The following is a 19,376-nucleotide window of genomic DNA, read 5'->3' as shown; positions in this document are numbered from 1 at the left end:
ACAGATATTGTGACAATTGTGCTAGTACGAACTCGTGCTAGTACGAGCAACTGACCCAGTCCACAGAGGAACCTAAATAGTCATCCAGCAGGTGATCCCAATAAGCCCATTCAGGGTCACCTGGATACTAGAAGGAACCCAAGGGTGCTCTCCAGTGGCAACCTCAGGTAGTACACTCAATGGTGATTCTGACCTGTGACAGGTACACCCCCCCCCTCAAGGAACTACTCCCGACGTTCCACCAGGGATAGCTGAACGTTGACGGAAGTCCCGAATGAGTCCGGAGTCCAAAATGTCCTGGGCCAGAACCCAGGAACCTTCCTCAGGCCTGTAACCCTCCCAGTCCATGAGATACTGAGTGCCTTGCCAGAATTATAGACTGGAGAGGATGCATCACACCGTGTAGGCTGGCTGTCATGCGAGGCGGAGGTGGAGGCCGAGTGGCCAGAACCAGAGGACTGAACACCACAGGCTTGAGTCTGGAGACGTGGTAGGTGGGATGAACCCTCATGGACCAGGGAAGACGAAGGCGATAGGCGACTGGATTGATGCGCCGTAGAACCTTGAATGGACCAATGTACCTGGGAGCCAACTTCCTAGATTCCACATGTAGAGGTAGATTCCTAGTAGACAACCAGACCATCTGGCCTGGACTCAGGAGGGGACTCGGACGGCGATGACTGTTGGCCTGTCGTTGAACCCGAGCTGAGGACCTCAGGAGCGCTGACCGAGCCCTCTTCCAGGTCCGGCGGAAACAAGAGTTGGGGCATTGGGCGGACGGAACCGTCACTTCAATCTCCTGATCTGGGAACAGGGGGGGCTGGTAACCGTACAACACCTGGAATGGTGACAGGCCAGTGGAGGAACACTGGAGAGTGTTGTGTGCATACTCCACCCATGGAAGATGCTGACTCCAAATGGCGGGGTTGGTGAACACACAGCACCGTAAGGTTGTCTCCAGATCCTGGTTCACCTGCTCAGTTTGAACATTGGATTGAGGGTGATAACCTGAGGACAGACTGGCTGATGACCCCAGAAGAGTACAGAATTGGGGGGCCCCGGTCGGAGACTATGTCCAGAGGAAGTCTGTGAAGGTGGAAAACATGCTGAATACTAGCTGAGCTAGAGCGGAAAGTCTGCTGCCTCCCAATTGTATCGGCTCCTCTGAAGGATATAAAGGAGAACCATAGCCGAATTGAGAACCCTGCCGGGGTACAGGACAAGCAGACCCAGCTTATAGCAGTGGAACAATTGAAGAATCGACACCCTCAGCAGGGCCGGAAACACTGGAACCAACTAGGAACCCCTCCGTCCTCATGACCACGTTCCCAAAGCCGATTGTAAATCTGGATGGCCAATACGATAAGCTCCTCCAGAGTGTCAGGGTTGTTCAGTTCGTCCTTGAGAACCTCACTGAGTCCATTCAGAAAGACTGAGTGAAGTGCCTCTATATTCCAACCTCTCTCAGAGGCGAGCGTCCAAAAGTCAATGGCGTAATCAGCTACGCTCTGGCTGCCCTGCCGAATCACAATGAGTCTTTGAGCAGCGTTCCTGCCACTGATGGGGTCATCAAAAACCCTCATCTCCTGGGTGAAGCTTTGCCAATTGAAACAAATGTCTGATTGCTGCTCCCAGATAGCCGTGGCCCATACCAGAGCCCGTCCGCAGAGCAAGGAGATGACATATGCCACTCTGGAACGCTCGGTGGGAAACGTTGATGCCTGCAGCTCGAAGACCAATGAACATTGGAACAGGAACCCAGGATACATCCCAGGATGCCCCTCATAGTGCTCCGGTGGGGAGGAAGATGATGAGCTGGTAGGAAGTGGAGGGTTAGAAACCGCCACAGGTGCAGCAGCAGCAGTTGCTCCCGTCTGTCCCGTCTGCAGAGTGTACACAAGAGTTCCTAAATCCCCCGACAATTTCTTCCACCGCGCCTCATGGTGACCAATCACTGTTCCATGGTGAGTGAGAGCCGACCGTAAGTGGTGGAGCTCGGAGTGTCCCTCGGACGACGGAGAAATCTCTGCTGGGTCCATTTTGTGGCCCAGGTCTACTGTGACAATGGTGCTAGTACGAACTTGGACCCACGTGCAGAGAAACACAGCAGGCAGAGGTAAGGGTAAATCCAGAATATTTACTTAAGGTCTTCATAGCAAAACAACAACGCAATGGCACATGAGAACACTGAACAAAACATGAGACCTGAGCAACTGACCCAGTCCACAGAGGAACCTAAATAGTCATCCAGCAGGTGATCCCAATAAGCACAATCAGGGTCACCTGGATACTAGAAGTAACCCCAGGGTGCCCTCCAGTGGCAACCTCAGGTAGTACACTCAAGGGAGAACCTGACCTGTGACAGATATATCATGTGTCGTCAGGGCAGCAGCACAGTCCCTTCGTGTCTTTCTCTGGAGAGAAGTGGCAGAAAGCAAACCCTCCTCTCACATCCATCACACACAAGAAAGAGAGTGACATTTATTTGGTTTATACCTCCTCTCTCATCTCCCTCTTTCTTCTGTCTTTTCATTTCTTCAATGTTATGAGAGGTAGGTGGTGTAAATAACTTAATGGAAAAAGTCTTACCAGACTTTATACATATTAATCAAACAGGGTTTATTAAAAATAGAAGCTTTCAAAAAAATACAAAAACATTTTCAGTATAATACAATATGCAAAAAAACTAGATTTATTAATAACTGCTGTTGATGTCGAAACAGCTTTTTATCGTCTTGAATGGCCTTTTCTATTCAAAATGTTGGAAGCCTTCAACTTTTCAGCTGAAATAATAGATTTCAGAAAAATATTATATAAATATCCTTAAGCAAAAATACACAAATAATATGTTATCTGATCAATTTGCTTTAGAAAGGGGCACAAGACAGGGATGTCCTAGTTTCAGAATACTCTAAAATCGCAGGATATTAAATGTACATGGAAAAAATTTAAATAATGGCAACACAAAAAATAAATAGAATTACTCATGATCTACAGCTATTCTTTAAGTGGACCACAAACATATTAAATACTTAGAATGCTTAATAATTGACAACAAAAAACATGCAGAAAGATAACTTTATCCCATTACACAACAACATGAAAGCAGATCTAATTAAATGGAACAATCTTCCATGTGTAACTCTGTGTTGTCTGTTCACACTGCTATGCTTTATCTTCGCCAGGTCCCAGTTGTAAATGAGAACTTGTTCTGAACTAGCCTACCTGGTTAAATAAAGGTGAAATAATTTTTTTTTTTTAAACAAATCTTACAAGTAGAATGGACCTAAGCACAGGCTAGATTTCTAAAAACATGTTTTCACTTTGTCATTATGGGTTATTGTGTGTAGATGGGAGATTTTTATTTATTCTATAAGTCGAGGAGAATGAATACTTTCTGAAGGCACTGTATGTGTCTCTTGTCTCCTATATGTGACATGGATTTCTGTCATTACTTTTATCTAATAGGCTTCACAGTGCTTAAATTCCTATCTACCGGCTGCATTTTCACTTTATCATCACTACATGATAACAGAGAGCACATAGTCTTTCCACAAGTCTGTCTCATCTGTTGAGGAGGGAGGCAGAGAGACTGAGGGGAGGGAGGGAAAGAAGCCCTGCTTTTCTTTTGAAAGAGAATATGGAGAGAAACATAGGGGCCTCCCCCTGATTATTAGAGCTATTTTTAGCATGTGAAGGTTAGTTATGTGGCTCCATTATTTCTCCTCAGGACCAGTTTTCCTGCTATGGCAACAAAAGATTTCATTAAATGTGGATGTTTAGCGTGCGTGTTTTTGGCACGAGTCCCACTAATAAATATAACTGTCCATTAGTCTCTCTTGTGACCATCTTCAAAGAGTCCCACTGTTAGATTTCACCAGCCCACACATAGAGGCAGAGAGAGGTTGGACTCACTCTGTGGAGTTGAACTAATACTACCTGACTCAAACGTGACATACAGTACCAGTCAAAAGTTTGGACACAGCTACTCATTCAAGGGTTTTTCTATTTTCTACATTGTAGAATAATAATGAAGACATCAAAACTATGAAATAACACATGGAATCATGTAGTAACCAAAAAAGTGTTAAACAAATCTGAATATATTTTATATTTGAGATTCTTCAAAGTAGCCACCCTTTGCCTTGATGATAGCGTTGCACACTCTTGGCATTCTCACAACCAGCTTCATGAGGTAGTTACCTGGAATGCATTTCAATTAACAGGTGTGCCTTGTTAAAAGTTAATTTGTGGAATATCTTTCCTTAATGCGTTTGAGCCAATCAGTTGTGTTGTGACAAGGTATGGGTGGTATACAGAAGATAGCCCTATTTGGTAAAAGACCGAGTCCATATTATGGCAAGGACAGCTCAAATAAGCAAAGAGAAATGACAGTCCATCATTACCTTAAGACATGAAGTTCAGTCAATAAGGAAAATTTCAAGAACTGAAAGTTTCTTCAAGTGCAGTCGCAAAAACCATCAAGCTCTATAATGAAACTAGCTCTCATGAGGACCGCCACAGGAAAGGAAGACCCAGAGTCACCTCTGCTGCAGAGGATAATTTCAATCGAGTTACCAGCCTCAGAAATTGCAGCCCAAATAAATGCTTCACAGAGTTCAAGTAACCGACGCATCTCAATATCAATTAATCATAGGAGACTACGTGAATCAGGCCTTCATGGTTGAATTGCTCCAAAGAACCACTACTGAAGGACACCAATAATAAGAAGAGACTTGCTTGGGCCAAGAAACACGAGTAATGGACATTAGACCAGTGGAAATCTGTAATTTGGACTGAATTTGGACTGTTGTGTCCAAATTTTAGATTTTTGGTTCCAACCGCCGTGCCTTTGTGAGACGCAGAGTAGGTGAACAGATAATCTCTCTTAACCAAATTAACCCAACCTCAACCCAATTGAGATGTTCTGGGATCAGTTGGACCGCAGAGTGAAGGAAAAGCAACCAACAAGTGCTCAGCATATGTGGGAACTCCTTCAAGACTGTTGGAAAAGCACTCTAGATGAAGCTGGTTGAGAGAATGCTAAGAGTGTGCAAAGCTGTCATCAAGGCAAAGGGAGGGTACTTTGAAGAATCTAAATTCTAAACTATATTTTGATTTGTTTAACACTTTTTTTTTGGTTACTACATGATTCCATATGTGTAATTTCATAGTTTTGATGTCTTTACTATTATTCTACAATGTAGAAAATAGTAAAAAATCAAGAAAAACCCTTCAATGAGTAGGTGTGTCCAAACTTTTGACTGGTACTGTATATAAGAGACCCACTCATGCCCATCAGAACCCAAATAGATCTGTGTAGGCTTTTAGGTGCTACAGTCTCTTCTGCTCACACCCCCATAAAATTAATCTGCAGCACCAAAGGCAACACACTCACACATTCTAAACGCAAAGAAAGACACATCTTGTATTCACATTCCAAGGTGCTCTGAGTGAATCCATCTCAAATTCCCACTCTATCTTTTCTTAACTGATAAACAAGGGATATCACCACCACCTAAATCTTCCCAGAATCTGTAGCAGGTTGCTCTTTGAAAGCAGAAGCTCCTTTTCTGAAACCAAACCTTTTGATCCATCCATCAAGAGCATTACTAATCTTTGACCCTACTGACAGACAAATTGATTATAGCGCTAACTGTAACAAACAAACGCAACACAGTCAATGTACAATCAAATAAAGAATAATTAATTATATATATATTTTTAAACGTAAATAATGTCTGGCAAACTTCAGTAATTGGGTTTTTTCTTATCTCTCGTGGACACACTATGTAAACATACTATATACATGTCATGATACAACTGGATGTTGAGAAATGTGCTCCACACACACACACACACACACACACACACACACACACACACACACACACACACACACACACACACACACACACACACACACACACACATACATACTGATGGAGTTTATTGTGTCTAACCTCTCATTCATCCCTCCCAGCTCTTCCTGAAAAGCCTGACTCACATAATCCAGTCACATTGGCCGTGTTCCGAAACCTGTCTTTCCTGCTGTTTACTAAAACTGCATTCAGTATACTAATCATACTACACACTATTTAGAACATACTGTTTAGTAAAAATGTATGTACTAAGCAACAAATATCAGCATACTAGACTCACCCATACGGAGAATGCGTCCTCTAATGCGCAATTACGTTGTTTCCCGCCATTCATTCGTTTTGGTACAGCGTCCCCATCTCATTATCATGTGGATCTGAAAAGACGACCCTCTTCCTCAATAGTGTGCAGCGAATTCAACTACATGAAAAGATGAAAAGATTATGACGTCCTGACATTTAAAGCATACAACATTTGAGAAATTTCACATACTATAAAACATTCTGTTTTTGCATAAGCCACAAAAACATACTCATTTTCTATATTTCACATACCAAAAAACATTCTGTTTATGCATACCCAAAATGCCAACTATTTAGAACGCATGTATGGGTATTCGCACACGGCCACTCTTCTCCCTCCACACAATCATGTCTGTTTCAAACACTCATGTGGCCTACATCCCTTTTTTTAAACCGCTGTCCAGTGGCAGCCGCTGATTGGTTGGTTGGAGTTGTCAACAAAGCAGCATGACAGAAATATTTTGGCAAGTTTTCGAACTTGTTATCTATAGTTTCTTTATATAAAGCGATCTGTTCATTTGAACAACTGCATAAATACATCTATTTCACTTTTGCATGTCAAAATATTATGGATCTTATTATATTATGGAATATCTACATAGGTGTACAGAGGCCTATTATCAGTAACCATCACTCCTGTGTTCCAATGACACGTTGTGTTAGCTAATCCAAGTTTATAATTTTAGAAGGATAATTGATCATTAGAAAACCCTTTTGCAATTATGTTAGCACAGCTGAAAACTGTTGTCCTGATTAAAGAAGCAATACAATTGGTCTTCTTTAGACTAGTTGAGTATCTGGAGCATCAGCATTTGTGGGTTTGATTACAGGCTCAAAATGGCCAGAAACAAAGACCTTCTTCTGAAACTTGTCAGTCTATTCATGTTCTGAGAAATAAAGGCTGTTCCATGTGAGAAATTGCCAAGAAACTGAAGATCTCATACAACACTGTGTACTACTCCCTTCACAGAACAGCGCAAACTGTCTCTAACCAGAATAGAAAGAGGAGTGTGATGCCCCGGTGCACAACTGAGCAAGAGGACAAGTATATTAGTGTTTAGTTTGAGAAACAGATGCCTCACAAGTCCTCAACTGGCAGCTTCATTAAATAGTACCCGCAAAACACCAGTCTCAACGTCAACAGTGAGGTGGTGACTCCGGAATGCTGGCCTTCTAGGCAGAGTTGCAAAGAAAAAGCCATATCTCAGACTGGTCAATAAAAATAAAAGATTAAGATGGACAAAAGAACACAGACACCGGACAGATGAAGATTGGAAAAAAGTGTTATGGACAGACCAATCTAAGTTTGAGGTGTTCGGATCACAAAGAAGAGCATTCGTGTGAAGGAGAAAACATTAAAATATGCGGGAGGGGTGATTGACGCCATCTGTGAAGCATGGTTGAGGCAATGTGATGGTTTGTGGGTGCTTTGCTGGTGGTAAAGTGGGAGATTTGTACAGGGTTAAAAGAATCTTGAAGAAAGAAGGCTATCACTCCATTTTGCAACATCATGCCATACCCCGTGGATGGCTCTTAATTGGAGCCAGTTTCCTCCTACCACAGGACAATGACCCAAAGCTCAGCTCCAAACTATACAATAACTATTTAGGGAAGAAGTAGTCAGCTGCTATTCTGTCTATAATGGCGTGTCCAGCACAGTCACCGAATTTCAACCCTATTGAGCTGTTGTGGGAGCAGCTGGACCATATGGTATGTAAGAAGTGCCCATCAAACCAATCCAACTTGTGGGAGGTGCTTCAGGGAGCATGGGGAGAAATCTCTTCAGATTACCTCAATAAATTGACAACTAGAATGTTGCAAGTGGAGGATTCTTTGACGAAAGCAAAATTTGAAGGACACAATTATTATTTCAATTAAACAATCATTATTTATAACCTTGTCAACGTCTTGACAATATTTTCTATTCATTTTGCAACTTATTTCATGTATGTTTTCATGGAAAATAAAGATATTTCTAAGTGACCCCAAACTTTTAAACTGTAGTGTAGATAACTGGTTAATTTCATCCAAAAATGGACCAACCTAGTTCTCAATGTTTAACAAAATGACTGTACCTGGCTAATTCACTTGACCATGTTTTATGCTGTTTTAGTCCACACAACACGCGTGTGTGTGTGTGTGTGTGTGTGTGTGTGTGTGTGTGTGTGTGTGTGTGTGATTACATTGGAGAGGGTTGGTTCTGGGATGTAAGATGGAAAAACTTCAACACTGTAATTCTGCTTTTATTTCTGTCCCTACACAGTAAATGGGCAAAGTTAGCAGTGCACTCTCATTAAAACACACACACACACCATGCCTTTTAATACCATCCAAACCACGCCTTCCCGCTCCTCTTGCTGGTTAACAAACCCACAACGGAACAGAATGCCGTAAAATTACAACTCTTCAGAACCGCTCCCTCACCATTGAACCATCTGCTCCTGTACACAGTGCCACAGCTTAGATATATTGTATCCACTTAAATATACTGTATCCATATTATGTGAAGTTTTTTTCCAGACCAGCACTAACACAACTGATTTAAAATGATCAACTATTCATGGTTCATCCTTCAGTTAGAAGAAGGTGTGTTAGTTGTCCAACCCTGGCATACATTTACCAAAGAGTATGGATACGTTTAGCCAACCACTCAGCCTGACCACCTCACCAAACCTTCCACCGTCTGTCCTCTGAGTGAAGTCAGGGGTGACCTTTGTCTAATGATCCTGACCCCTGCTGGAATGCAGGGCTTGACCCGTCACCCCTGAGAGGATGATAAGAGGTCCCTGGCGCTGATGGCAGCTCACACACACATAGTGCTCAAACGTTAGTGCTGACGTACAAAGCCATCACCAGTGATAAGCCAGCCTGCCATAGATAAACACACTCCTATACTATCCTCTCTCTTCTAAATGGTCAAGATTAGCCTGACTTTGTTGGCTACTTGTCTTGACCGTCCTAACAGAGAGCAAGTGCGGTCATGCATATACCTGGCTGGATGAAAACCTCTGTGGTCACTCTACTGTCAGTGACATGCCAGGACAGATAGGGCTACGGCTTTGTTGGTGTTTGGTATAGCAATATAGAGGACATTTCCTGAACTTTCCCCTCCCCCCCAGACCCCATTTAATTTCTACCTTGCTTCCCAAAACTAATGATTGCATTGCCTCATTAATTAGTCAATTCCACTCTGTGGCTCAGAGGCTGCTCCCTTAAAGCAAACATAGGACCTCCGGGCTTACATTTAGTCAACTAAATCATCACACCCACAACAGGTCCTGGGTTATCCCCTGTTCCGTTTATCCGTCTCCTCTAACACCAGGTTGACCCCTCTGTGAAACCAAAACAGTCGGCCATTCCACCCCTAGGGGATGACATAAACCGAGTCACCGCATCATCATAGAGCTTGTCCTCTCTGGTCTGTGCAGTGTACACACGCACACGGATGCTCTCTACCAACGAGCACAGTCAGTAATTAGAATAGCCAGCTCTCTATGTAGTGTAGTTTATCAGATTAGCTGGGGGAGGGGCAGAGTGTGTGTGTCCACAGGAGAGCAGATGTGATAGGCAGACAGGCTAAGACTGTCTGACTCTCCCTGTCCCTGTGTTTCTGACTGACTGTCCCTCTGTGTCTCTGTCTATGACTGTCGACCAGACTGCCTGTGTCCCTCTGTCTCTCTCTGTAATTATGCCTGTCTGTCTCCTGCATTTGGAAAGTATTCAGACCCCTTGACTTTTTCCACATTTTGTTATGTTACAGCATTATTCTAAAATGGATTAATAAAAAAAAATGTATCATCGATCTACACATAATACCCAATAATGACAAAGCAAAAACAGGTTGTTAGAAATAAAAAACTGAAATATCACATTTACATAAATATTCAGATCCTTTACTCAGTACTTTGTTGAAGCACCTTTGGCAGCGATTACAACCTCGAGTCTTCTTAGTTATGACGCTTCAAGCTTGGCACACCTGTATTTGGGGAGTTTCTCTCATTTTTCTCTGCAGGTCAACTCAAGCTCTGCCAGGTTGGATGGGGCGCATCGCTGCACAACTATTTTCAGGTGTCTCCAGAGATGTTCTATCGGTTTCAAGTCCGGGCTCTGGCTGGGCCACTCAAGGACATTCAGAGACTCGTCCCGAAGCCACTCCTGCATTGTTTTGGCTGTGTTCTTAGGGTCCTTGTCCTGTTGGAAGGTGAACCTTCGCACCCACTCTGAGGTCCTGAGCACTCTGGAGCAGGTTGTCATCATTGAACTCTTGGCCTGAATGCCAAGCATCATGTCTGGAGGAAACCTGGCACCATCCCTACGGGCGGCAGGGTGGCCTAGTGGTTAGAGCATTGGACTAGTAACCGAAAGGTTGCAAGTTCAAATCCCTGAGCTGACAAGGTACAAAATCTGTTGTTCTGCCCCTGAACAGGCAGTTAACCCACTGTTCCTAGGCCGTCATTGAAAATAAGAATTTGTTCTTAACTGACTTGCCTAGTAAAATAAAGGTTAAAAAAATATATATATATATATATATACAGTATATATAAAAAAAAGCATGGTGGTGGCAGCACAGAGTACATCTTTCCCTCGATCCTAACTAGTCTCCCAGTCCCTGCTATTGAAAAACATCCTCACAGCATGATGAGGCCACTACTAATGCTGCAGACATGTTTTGGTACCCATCCCCAGATCTGTGCCTCGACACAATCCTGTCTCAGAGCTCTACGAACAATTCCTTTGACCTCATGTCTTGGTTTTTGCTCTGACATGCAACTGTCAACTGTGGGACATTATATAGACAGGTGTGTGCCTTTCCAAATCATGTCTAATCAATTGAATTTGCCACAGGTGGACTCCAATCAAGTTGTAGAAACATTTCAAGGATGATCAATGGAAACATGATGTATCTGAGCTCAATTTTGAGTCTCAGAGCAAAGGGTCAGAGATTTATGTAAAAAGGGTATTTCAGTTTGTATTTTCTCTTAAAATGCAAAAATAAAAATACAACTGTTTTCACTTAGTCATTATGGGGTATTGTGTGTAGATTGTTGAAAAAAATAAAATATTTAATCAATTTTAGAATAAGGCCATAATGTAACAAAATGTGGAAAAAGTCATGGGGTCTGAATATTTCCCGAATGCACTGTATCTGTCTGTAGGAGGCTAACCCATAGTAAACCTATAGACCCTTTCTCCCAGATTATTGTTTTTGACCAACAGACTCATAAACCCACAGTCTCTGTCTTGTTCTGTTTGTCTCTGTGTGTATCTCTGCCTCCTCTATGGTCACTTCAACCACAAGCCCTGTCTTTCCCTCAGTCTCCATTCTCCTTCTCAGTCTGTATCTACATCTCTCTCCTCCAAATCTCCCATGACTAACTCTTATCCTGGCTTCTCGGCCACAATGTTTAAAGAAGCATTAAGAGGCCGAGAGAGAAATAGAGACTGCGGCAGGGTGATGTTGACATTTCTGCCTTTCATTTTCTTCCCGGTGTTTGTCACTGGGGATTCAGACTAGGAATGATTGAGGGGAAAATGTCCCTATTTTTGGGACTGAGATGGGGATTCAGAGCTTTCCAAAGTGGAGAGTTCCCATTCCCAAAGCGGATGCTGTCTGTCTATCTGTCTGTCAGATCCCAGCGTCTGCTCTCTGCCCAAACCCTAAAAAACAACCTCTGAACCTTTCATCTTCTCCTGTATGTCAGCCAGACCAACCTTTCCTCTCCTTTCTCCCCTCTCTGAGAAGTGTGTATGTCATCAGGTCTAGTGTCAACATTCTGATCCAATTCTGTAACATCAACCTACTTGATAGTAAGGGTGTGGATGTCGAGGGAAGTATTTGATAAGATAAAATTACATATTTTTATGTGGCAGGTATTGAAGAAACATGCTGTCTTGTTTTAATCATTGCTTATAAACGATAAGATGAGAAGATCGTATGCCAGCAGTTGGTTTATATAGAAAGAATGTCAGGCTTGGAAAAAATACCAGGTCAATAGTAATTTTCCCTTACTGAAATAGATAATTGTTCAACTCCATACCTTCCCCAGGTTTGGTTTCCAAACACTCACCAGACCTTGTCGGAGAATGGTCTTTGTCGCTCTTCAAAGCAAATGTCAGATGACATTCAAGAACCACATATTGATTCTTGTTTCTAGGGAGAATCCCTGATGCAATTAAACTCCCTTTCCCCTTGAACTGACAATGACCGAGGGAGGCACAGACCATGAGGTGTATATCATATTGTTGCTGTGCCAACTAGGGAACTAGACTAGACACTATGATAAATAGTCAGCCGCAACACTTGCAGATGTGGTATCTTCAAAAAAGGCTTCATTTTGGAACAATATCAAGGCCTAATAGTCAAGTGACTAGTCTATACCAGCGCCATAGGCCTACTGCTTCATTAGTCTTTCAAAACAACTGTCACGACTCATGAGTGAAGTGAGAATATGGGGAAACACATTGCCTATGCCACACCAAAACATGGTCCGCCACTGGCAACTCAAATCACATTTCTAACACACCCAAACTTGTGTAGTTTTGGTTTATCCACTGAGACATGCTTTTCATGGGAACAAACAAAAATGAGGTGGCCACACTTTTGTGACAAAAAAATATATAATTTACTCAACAAATGAATGTGGCATTTTTGTGAATCTGTCTGTCAAGGTGGGTTCCAGGGAAAGTCCATCTGCTCACCTGACATCCACATGAGCGCCATTGCAGACCACCAGACTGATGATCAAAGGGACTGAGTGCGCGCTATCTCTGTTCTGACAGTGCATTTACACATGACAAGGTGGGAGCGATGAAACAACAGAGTGCCATTCATTTACAATGGAGGGAAGTGAAGTGATCGGGTGGACCATTGGGCGACGCAAGCATGGACGAAGGAGCGGTTCATGGCTAGAAGGGCTCCAGCTTTGGTCAAATTAACGTCAGATTTGACTTTCAATAGCAGGTTAGGAGAACTTACACAGCAGGTTAGGAGAATAAACATAGCAGGTCAGGAGAATTAGGACCTGTTAAACTCTGAGTGGTTGTTTTGGGACCCGTACAGGGTCCGGTGAGTTTAGGGGGGCACCTCCACATCAAAAAAGCAAATACATCAGAAAATAGAAAGTGACATATCATTTGAAAGCTACAGGCTTTGTCTTTTTGGAAATCGAACTCAAATCTTACTTCTGGCAATGTCATTGAAAGCCCTGATTGCTAAGGTCCTTTTAAGATGTCAGGCTTGAAAATCCGTTTGGCACAGTGACTCACTACCCAAACCAGACGCAACTGGTTTCAAGTGGCCAAGAGATGTCATGTGATCTCTTACTGCTATCTAGTGGACAAACTGGTAATCAGACAGAGGATATATTTACATCAATGGATACGTAGAGACTTCAGCTATCTCCTCATATGTGACTCACCACCTGGATTCGGTCTTATGTAGCAAAATTTGAAATTGTGTTTTTTACATTGGATAAAAGTAAAGACTCAGAGCTACAAAATGGTATATCATACAATGCATTTTTGAGGAACAATGGGAAAGTAATTCTGCTTTGAAAGTTGACAAACTTGTAAACTCACTTTTGAGAAAATGTCCTTTGAATGTTTTGGTATTTAGTGAAGAGCTCTACTTTGTCTATACCCATTCAGCATCGTTCACACCCTCTTAAGCTTTAGCCATACCCATCTCGTTTTCATCTTGGAGCTTTCATAGCACAAACTTGACACTGGCTGATGATTTGTTTACCTATGGATAACATGAAAACAGCCTAACCAGCTCTGCTTGCAACAATTTCATTACGCTTTTTTGCAGACGCTTACTGACACCGGCCATATTCAACAGGTGTTGTACACTTTAGCTTAAGAAATGTAGCTACCTAGCTAAGTAAACAATGAACCTCGCTATGTAAACAACATGTAAGATCACACACGTCACGTAACGTTGGCTAACGAGCCAGCCAGCTAACATTAGCTAGTTAAACAACAATGAACATAGTGCCAAATCATGTCGTTACTACCCTGCATGAAAATGCTGGGACCTAACCAACCAGGTTCAATGTTAGTTAACTAATATTTGGCTCTAACTAGCAAAGCAAACAGCTCTGGGATACGAATACTATTGTCAGCTAGGGAGCCAGCCAGCTAATGTTAGCTAGCTAACAGTACACTTTAGCTTAAGACATGTAGCTAGCTAGCTAGGTAAACAATGAACCTATCTTGGTAGACAAGCGTGTAAGATCACACGTCACGTAATGTTAGCTAATGAGCGAGCCAGCTAATGTTAGCTAGTTAAACAACAATGATCATAGTGACAAATAATGTAGTTACTACACTGCATGAATATGCTGGGAGCTAACCAACCAAGTTCAATGTTAGCTAGCCTACATTAGGCTCTAAATATCAAAGCAAGCAGCTCTGGGATACAAATAATAACGTCAATTAGGGAGCCAGCCAGCTAACGTTAGCTAGCTTGCTAACAGTACACTTTAGCTTGAAATGAAACCACTTTCTGTCAAAATTACAAACGTGTAATATCTGTAAATGCAGCTAGCTAACGCTGCACTATCTTACCTGTATACATCATCATGCATGATGGACGCATCTCCCTGTCATGGATGCTATGCTACGGTTGCCCTTAGTTACCAACACAGACTGACCAGCTCAAATACACACAAGCCTTCTATATTGCAGACCAATCCCAACTCCTCTCTCGGCATGTCCAGCCCACTCATTATCTCAGCCAAGCATGGCTAGTGGGAAGGTTGCTGACTTTTTCTGTGGCTTAACCAACAAGGCTCGTAATTTAACAATTGTATTCGTATTTACAGATAGCATACACGTTTGTTATTAAGACACACAAAAGTTCACATGTTCCAAATCAAATCAAATCAAATCAAAGGCATTTCTGTTAAAAATGCAATTTGAAAAAACATTTAAAACTTTCAAATGGCTCTCCTGTGAAGTTGTGACTTCCGACATACGCCTAGTTTCCTGAAATGGGTCATGTGTATATGCTTCCTGTAAGACAAAAAATTAAGGTATGGTACGTGAGAATTTGAAATTTGCGTATGTTTATAGTGTGACCATTAGGTAAACGATCAGAAAACCTTTTTTTAATTACTTTTGGAACAGTATTTGTTAACATAAAATATTTAGTCTCAAACCTAGACTTTCAAATCTCTTATTCCTTAGCATGGGGATAATTGGGGGGACCCCCACCCCCACACAAAAATAACCCAACAATTTTTGGGGGGTCTGCAGTATCTCGGGCTCTATAGTAGTCACATTGTTTCTGACACCTTTATCAGTACTAACAGTACTAAGCATGTGTTTGTAGGATTTATAATTTTTTAACCAAAATGTACTTTATGAGGGTAGTATACAATATTATGTGTTGTTTAGAAAATGCCACAAGAGGGGGTCAGAGTTTAACAAGTTATGTTCCAACACTTGGTCGAAATAGTTTGTATTTTGTTGTAAGATTATTGTCAGTTGGATAGGCTCTCTGCAAGGTTTTGTCTGTCCGATTATCCTTTTCTGACTTTAAAAAGCCATTAATTTCCAATGGAAGAGAAGCGAAGCGGGCGGGGGACCATTGGGTGTTGCGAGCATGGGCAACAGAAGGGAACAGGGCGGGACCAAAGTTGTGGAAAACAGAACTTTATGCAAATACCCTGTGTCATTGCGGCACGCATGACCAATCAAAGCTCACTATAGCCTCTACTGGATTGGCTGTTGATACCTAGCACCACCTAACATGCTTGCTATCACCCATATGAGGGCGAGGGAGAATACAAGTTCCAGTTAAAACGTACTGTAAAAATCAGCCACATGCCAACGTTTTGGTTAAAGATAAATAGTGGCAGTCCTCACTAGTGTGTCATATCTCATACATTGTATTAAATGGCACAGTAAGTTTAGTATTGTTTTACAGGTTTGACTTAATTGAGCAGTTATAAATTAATGTATCAACTTATTGTAGGCCTGTGACTATATTTTACCTTTTCCACGCAGTTTTTCATAGTAAAATGAGACATGTATACAGGTTGTTTGAAGGCAAACAGACCAACTCTATTGGGTGTGCATACAGAGAGTGGGGTGGACTGTGTCATGTATATACAGTAGAAAATTCATACTTCGTAAATGATTTTGCATTAGTCATGTTATTCTTGGCATGCAGAGCGCATTCCTTCACCTGGTCTGCAAACGGTTTGCATGTGATTTATGAGCTAGAACAGTTACCTCTCTATTAGAGCAAATGTTCATGTTTAGGTACCCAGCGGCGCTAGGACCGCCCTCAGTTCAGACTGTAGAGGCAAACCTACGCATGGGTTTGAGTCGAAACGAATACACTGCTTCAGACCGAAAGACTCCTTGTGGATCTCGTTGACAGCGACTAGAAATTATAATTTGCCAGTGCGTTCTTTGAGCTTTCAGTGATGAACTCAGTCCAGGTTTATTTAACGCGTCTTGTCTCGTTTTTATCCGTTATATTGCCGTGAATTATGAATTTCTCACCGGTTTACCTCTTTATTCGTTTGGTCCTGTCGCTGGATAACTTTGGATGCAATGGGAATATGAATACGTGCGCTGTGGTCTGAAGCAGCAGCAGACTCCGAGTCGATCTACTGTAGTAGCCTTGATGGAAACCATGTCGCCACAGCAGGGAACTTTCGGACAGAATAGGTCTGGCTCTTTGACAGGGGACAGCAAGCTCTGCGCGCTGCCAGACAGCAAAAAGGTAATGTGGATTCTGGATTGTATGGCATGGATGGTACTGAATTACTGATCTTCTTTTGGGTTTGTCACTTGCTCAATTCTATATGATCCAATTCCTGGTAGCATGCCATGCTGTTTGCTGTAGTAGGCTATTGTTGCCACAGTATAGGTTCAATGGGATTTGACATGATCATTAAACTTCCAGCCTAATCTGGGTTGTGTGCATGATTCACATATGCTATTGAGAGTTACTGGTCATGTTTTGTGTCACTTGGTTTCATGGATGGATTCCTGCGCTTTAACTTTAAATAGTATTTCACAAGGTTACTTATGAGTGTTTATTTTTGGTTTATTTCATAATTTCAGACACCTGCTCCATAAATATAACATCGTTTATAATGCGACATAAGAAAATGATAAGACTCATATTTGTAGCCTAATGCAGGCTAATTTGAAATGGATTAGTTATTCAATTTGTGTAAATTACTCATACGTAAAATTACGCATGCCACCCAATGCAAATTTCGGCAAACAATTAGATAATCAATAGGGCAAGATAAAAATAAAGACAGCATATTCTGAAAAATGTTTAACATTCCATTTCATCTATATTTACATTCTTCTGAGTCAGTCTCCTCAAAGTTTGATGAGCTAAAGATTGGTTACAGTTTACAGACATATACAGTAGACCTATTCGACTTAAAAATGTTAAAATATGGAAGCAAATTAACAATGCGTCGCTGTAGTCAAAAATCTGCTCTAGATCACAAATCAATTGGGATTGATAGTCACCAGACAGACAAGAGTGGCGCTGTGTTTGAGGGGCTCTGCACTCACTGGGAGTCAATAGTTTGACTGTCTGGCCTTTCGCCCCACTCAGCATAATCCCATTTAGTTTTAGTTGAGTTAATGTTAATTCACAGAATTCATGGTATAAATATGACAATGTTTCCGGTTCAGTCTGGTGGACAGTGTGCAAATATCACAATGTTTCCTTCAATTTAGCTACTCTTCACCATTAGAAGTATCTTTATTGCCCTACAAACCTAACACATAATATGTATTTGTAGTATACAGTGCTTTCAGAAAGCATTCATACCCCTTGATTTAGTCCACATTTTGTTGTTAACCTGAATTCAAAATGGATTAATTATTTTTTTCTCTCACCCATCTACACACACTACCTCACAATGAAAAAGTGAAAACATGTTTTTAGAAATGATTGCACATTTATTGAGAATGAAATACAGAAATATCTAATTTACATAAATATTTACACCCCTGAGTCAATACTTTGTAGAAGCACCTTTGGCACCGATTACAGATGTGAGTCTTTCTGGGTAAATCTCTAAAACCTTTCCATACCTGGATTTTGCATCATTTGCCCATCATTTTCAGGTCCTGCCATCGGTTTTCAGGTAGATTTCAATAAAAACTGTAACTCAGCCACTCAGGAACATTCACTGTCTACTTGGTAAGCAATTCCAGTGTACAGTAGATTTCACCTTGTGTTTTAGGTTATTGTTCTCCTGAAAGGTAAATTAATTTCCCAGTGTCTGATGGAATGCAGAGTGAACCAGGTTTTCCTCTAGGATTTTGCTTGTGCTTACTGTAGCTCCATTACGTTTCTTTCTTATCCTGAAAATCTCCCCAGTACTTAACGATTATAAGCATACCCATAACATGATGCAGCCACCACTATACTTGAAAATATGGAGAGTGGTACTCAGTAATGTGTTGTATTGGATTTGCCACAAAAATAAAACTTTGTATTCAGGACTAAAAGTGAATTGCTTTACCACATTTTTGGCAGTATTACTTTAATGACTTGTTGCAAACAGGATGCATGTCTTGGAATATTTCTTATTCTGTACAGTATTGTAGAGTAACTACAATGTTGTTGATCCATCCTCAGTTTTCTCCTATCACAGCCACTAAACTCTGTAATCGTTTTAAAGACACCATTAGCCTCATGGTGAAATCACTGAGTGGTTTCCTTCCTCTCTGGAAACTGAGTTATGGTTGCCTGTATCTTTGTAGTGACTCGATGTATTGATACACCATCCAAAAGCTAATGAATAACTTCACCATGCTCAAAGGGATATTCAATGTATTTTTTTTTTTTTTTTTACCCATCTAACAATAGGTGCCCTTCTTTGCGAGGCACTGGAAAACCTCCCTGGTCGTTGTGGTTGACTCTGTGTTTGAAATTCACTGCTCGACTGAGGGACCTTACAGATAATTGTATGTGTGGGGTACAGAGATGAGGTAGTCATTCACATTTTTACTCCTTAACATATTTAGGCTTGCCATAACAAAGGGGTTGAATATTTATTCACTCAAGACATTTCAGCTTGTCATGTTTTAAGAATTTGTAAAATTTTAAAAACATGATTACATTTTGACATTATGGGCTATTGTGTGTAGGCCAGGGACAAAAAAAAATCTACATTTAATCCATTTTAAATTCAAGCTTTA

The 19,376-nt window shown here is 41.5% G+C and overlaps 1 protein-coding gene across 1 annotated transcript in view; it reads left to right on the top strand.

Moving 5' to 3' along the window:
- The first annotated feature begins 16,515 nt into the window (after positions 1–16,515).
- Positions 16,516–19,376, top strand: part of LOC112225033 (rho GTPase-activating protein 20-like) — a 56,750-nt gene continuing 53,889 nt past the window's right edge. The window contains exon 1 of the mRNA XM_042306639.1: positions 16,516–16,920. Coding sequence (XP_042162573.1) covers positions 16,744–16,920 — 177 coding nt within the window. The 5' untranslated portion in view covers positions 16,516–16,743. The remainder of the gene's footprint in view (positions 16,921–19,376) is intronic.

Source organism: Oncorhynchus tshawytscha, linkage group LG26 (assembly GCF_018296145.1).
Source record: "Oncorhynchus tshawytscha isolate Ot180627B linkage group LG26, Otsh_v2.0, whole genome shotgun sequence".
Classification (NCBI taxonomy): Eukaryota; Metazoa; Chordata; class Actinopteri; order Salmoniformes; family Salmonidae; genus Oncorhynchus; species Oncorhynchus tshawytscha.
This window is presented reverse-complemented; position numbering and strand designations above follow the sequence as displayed.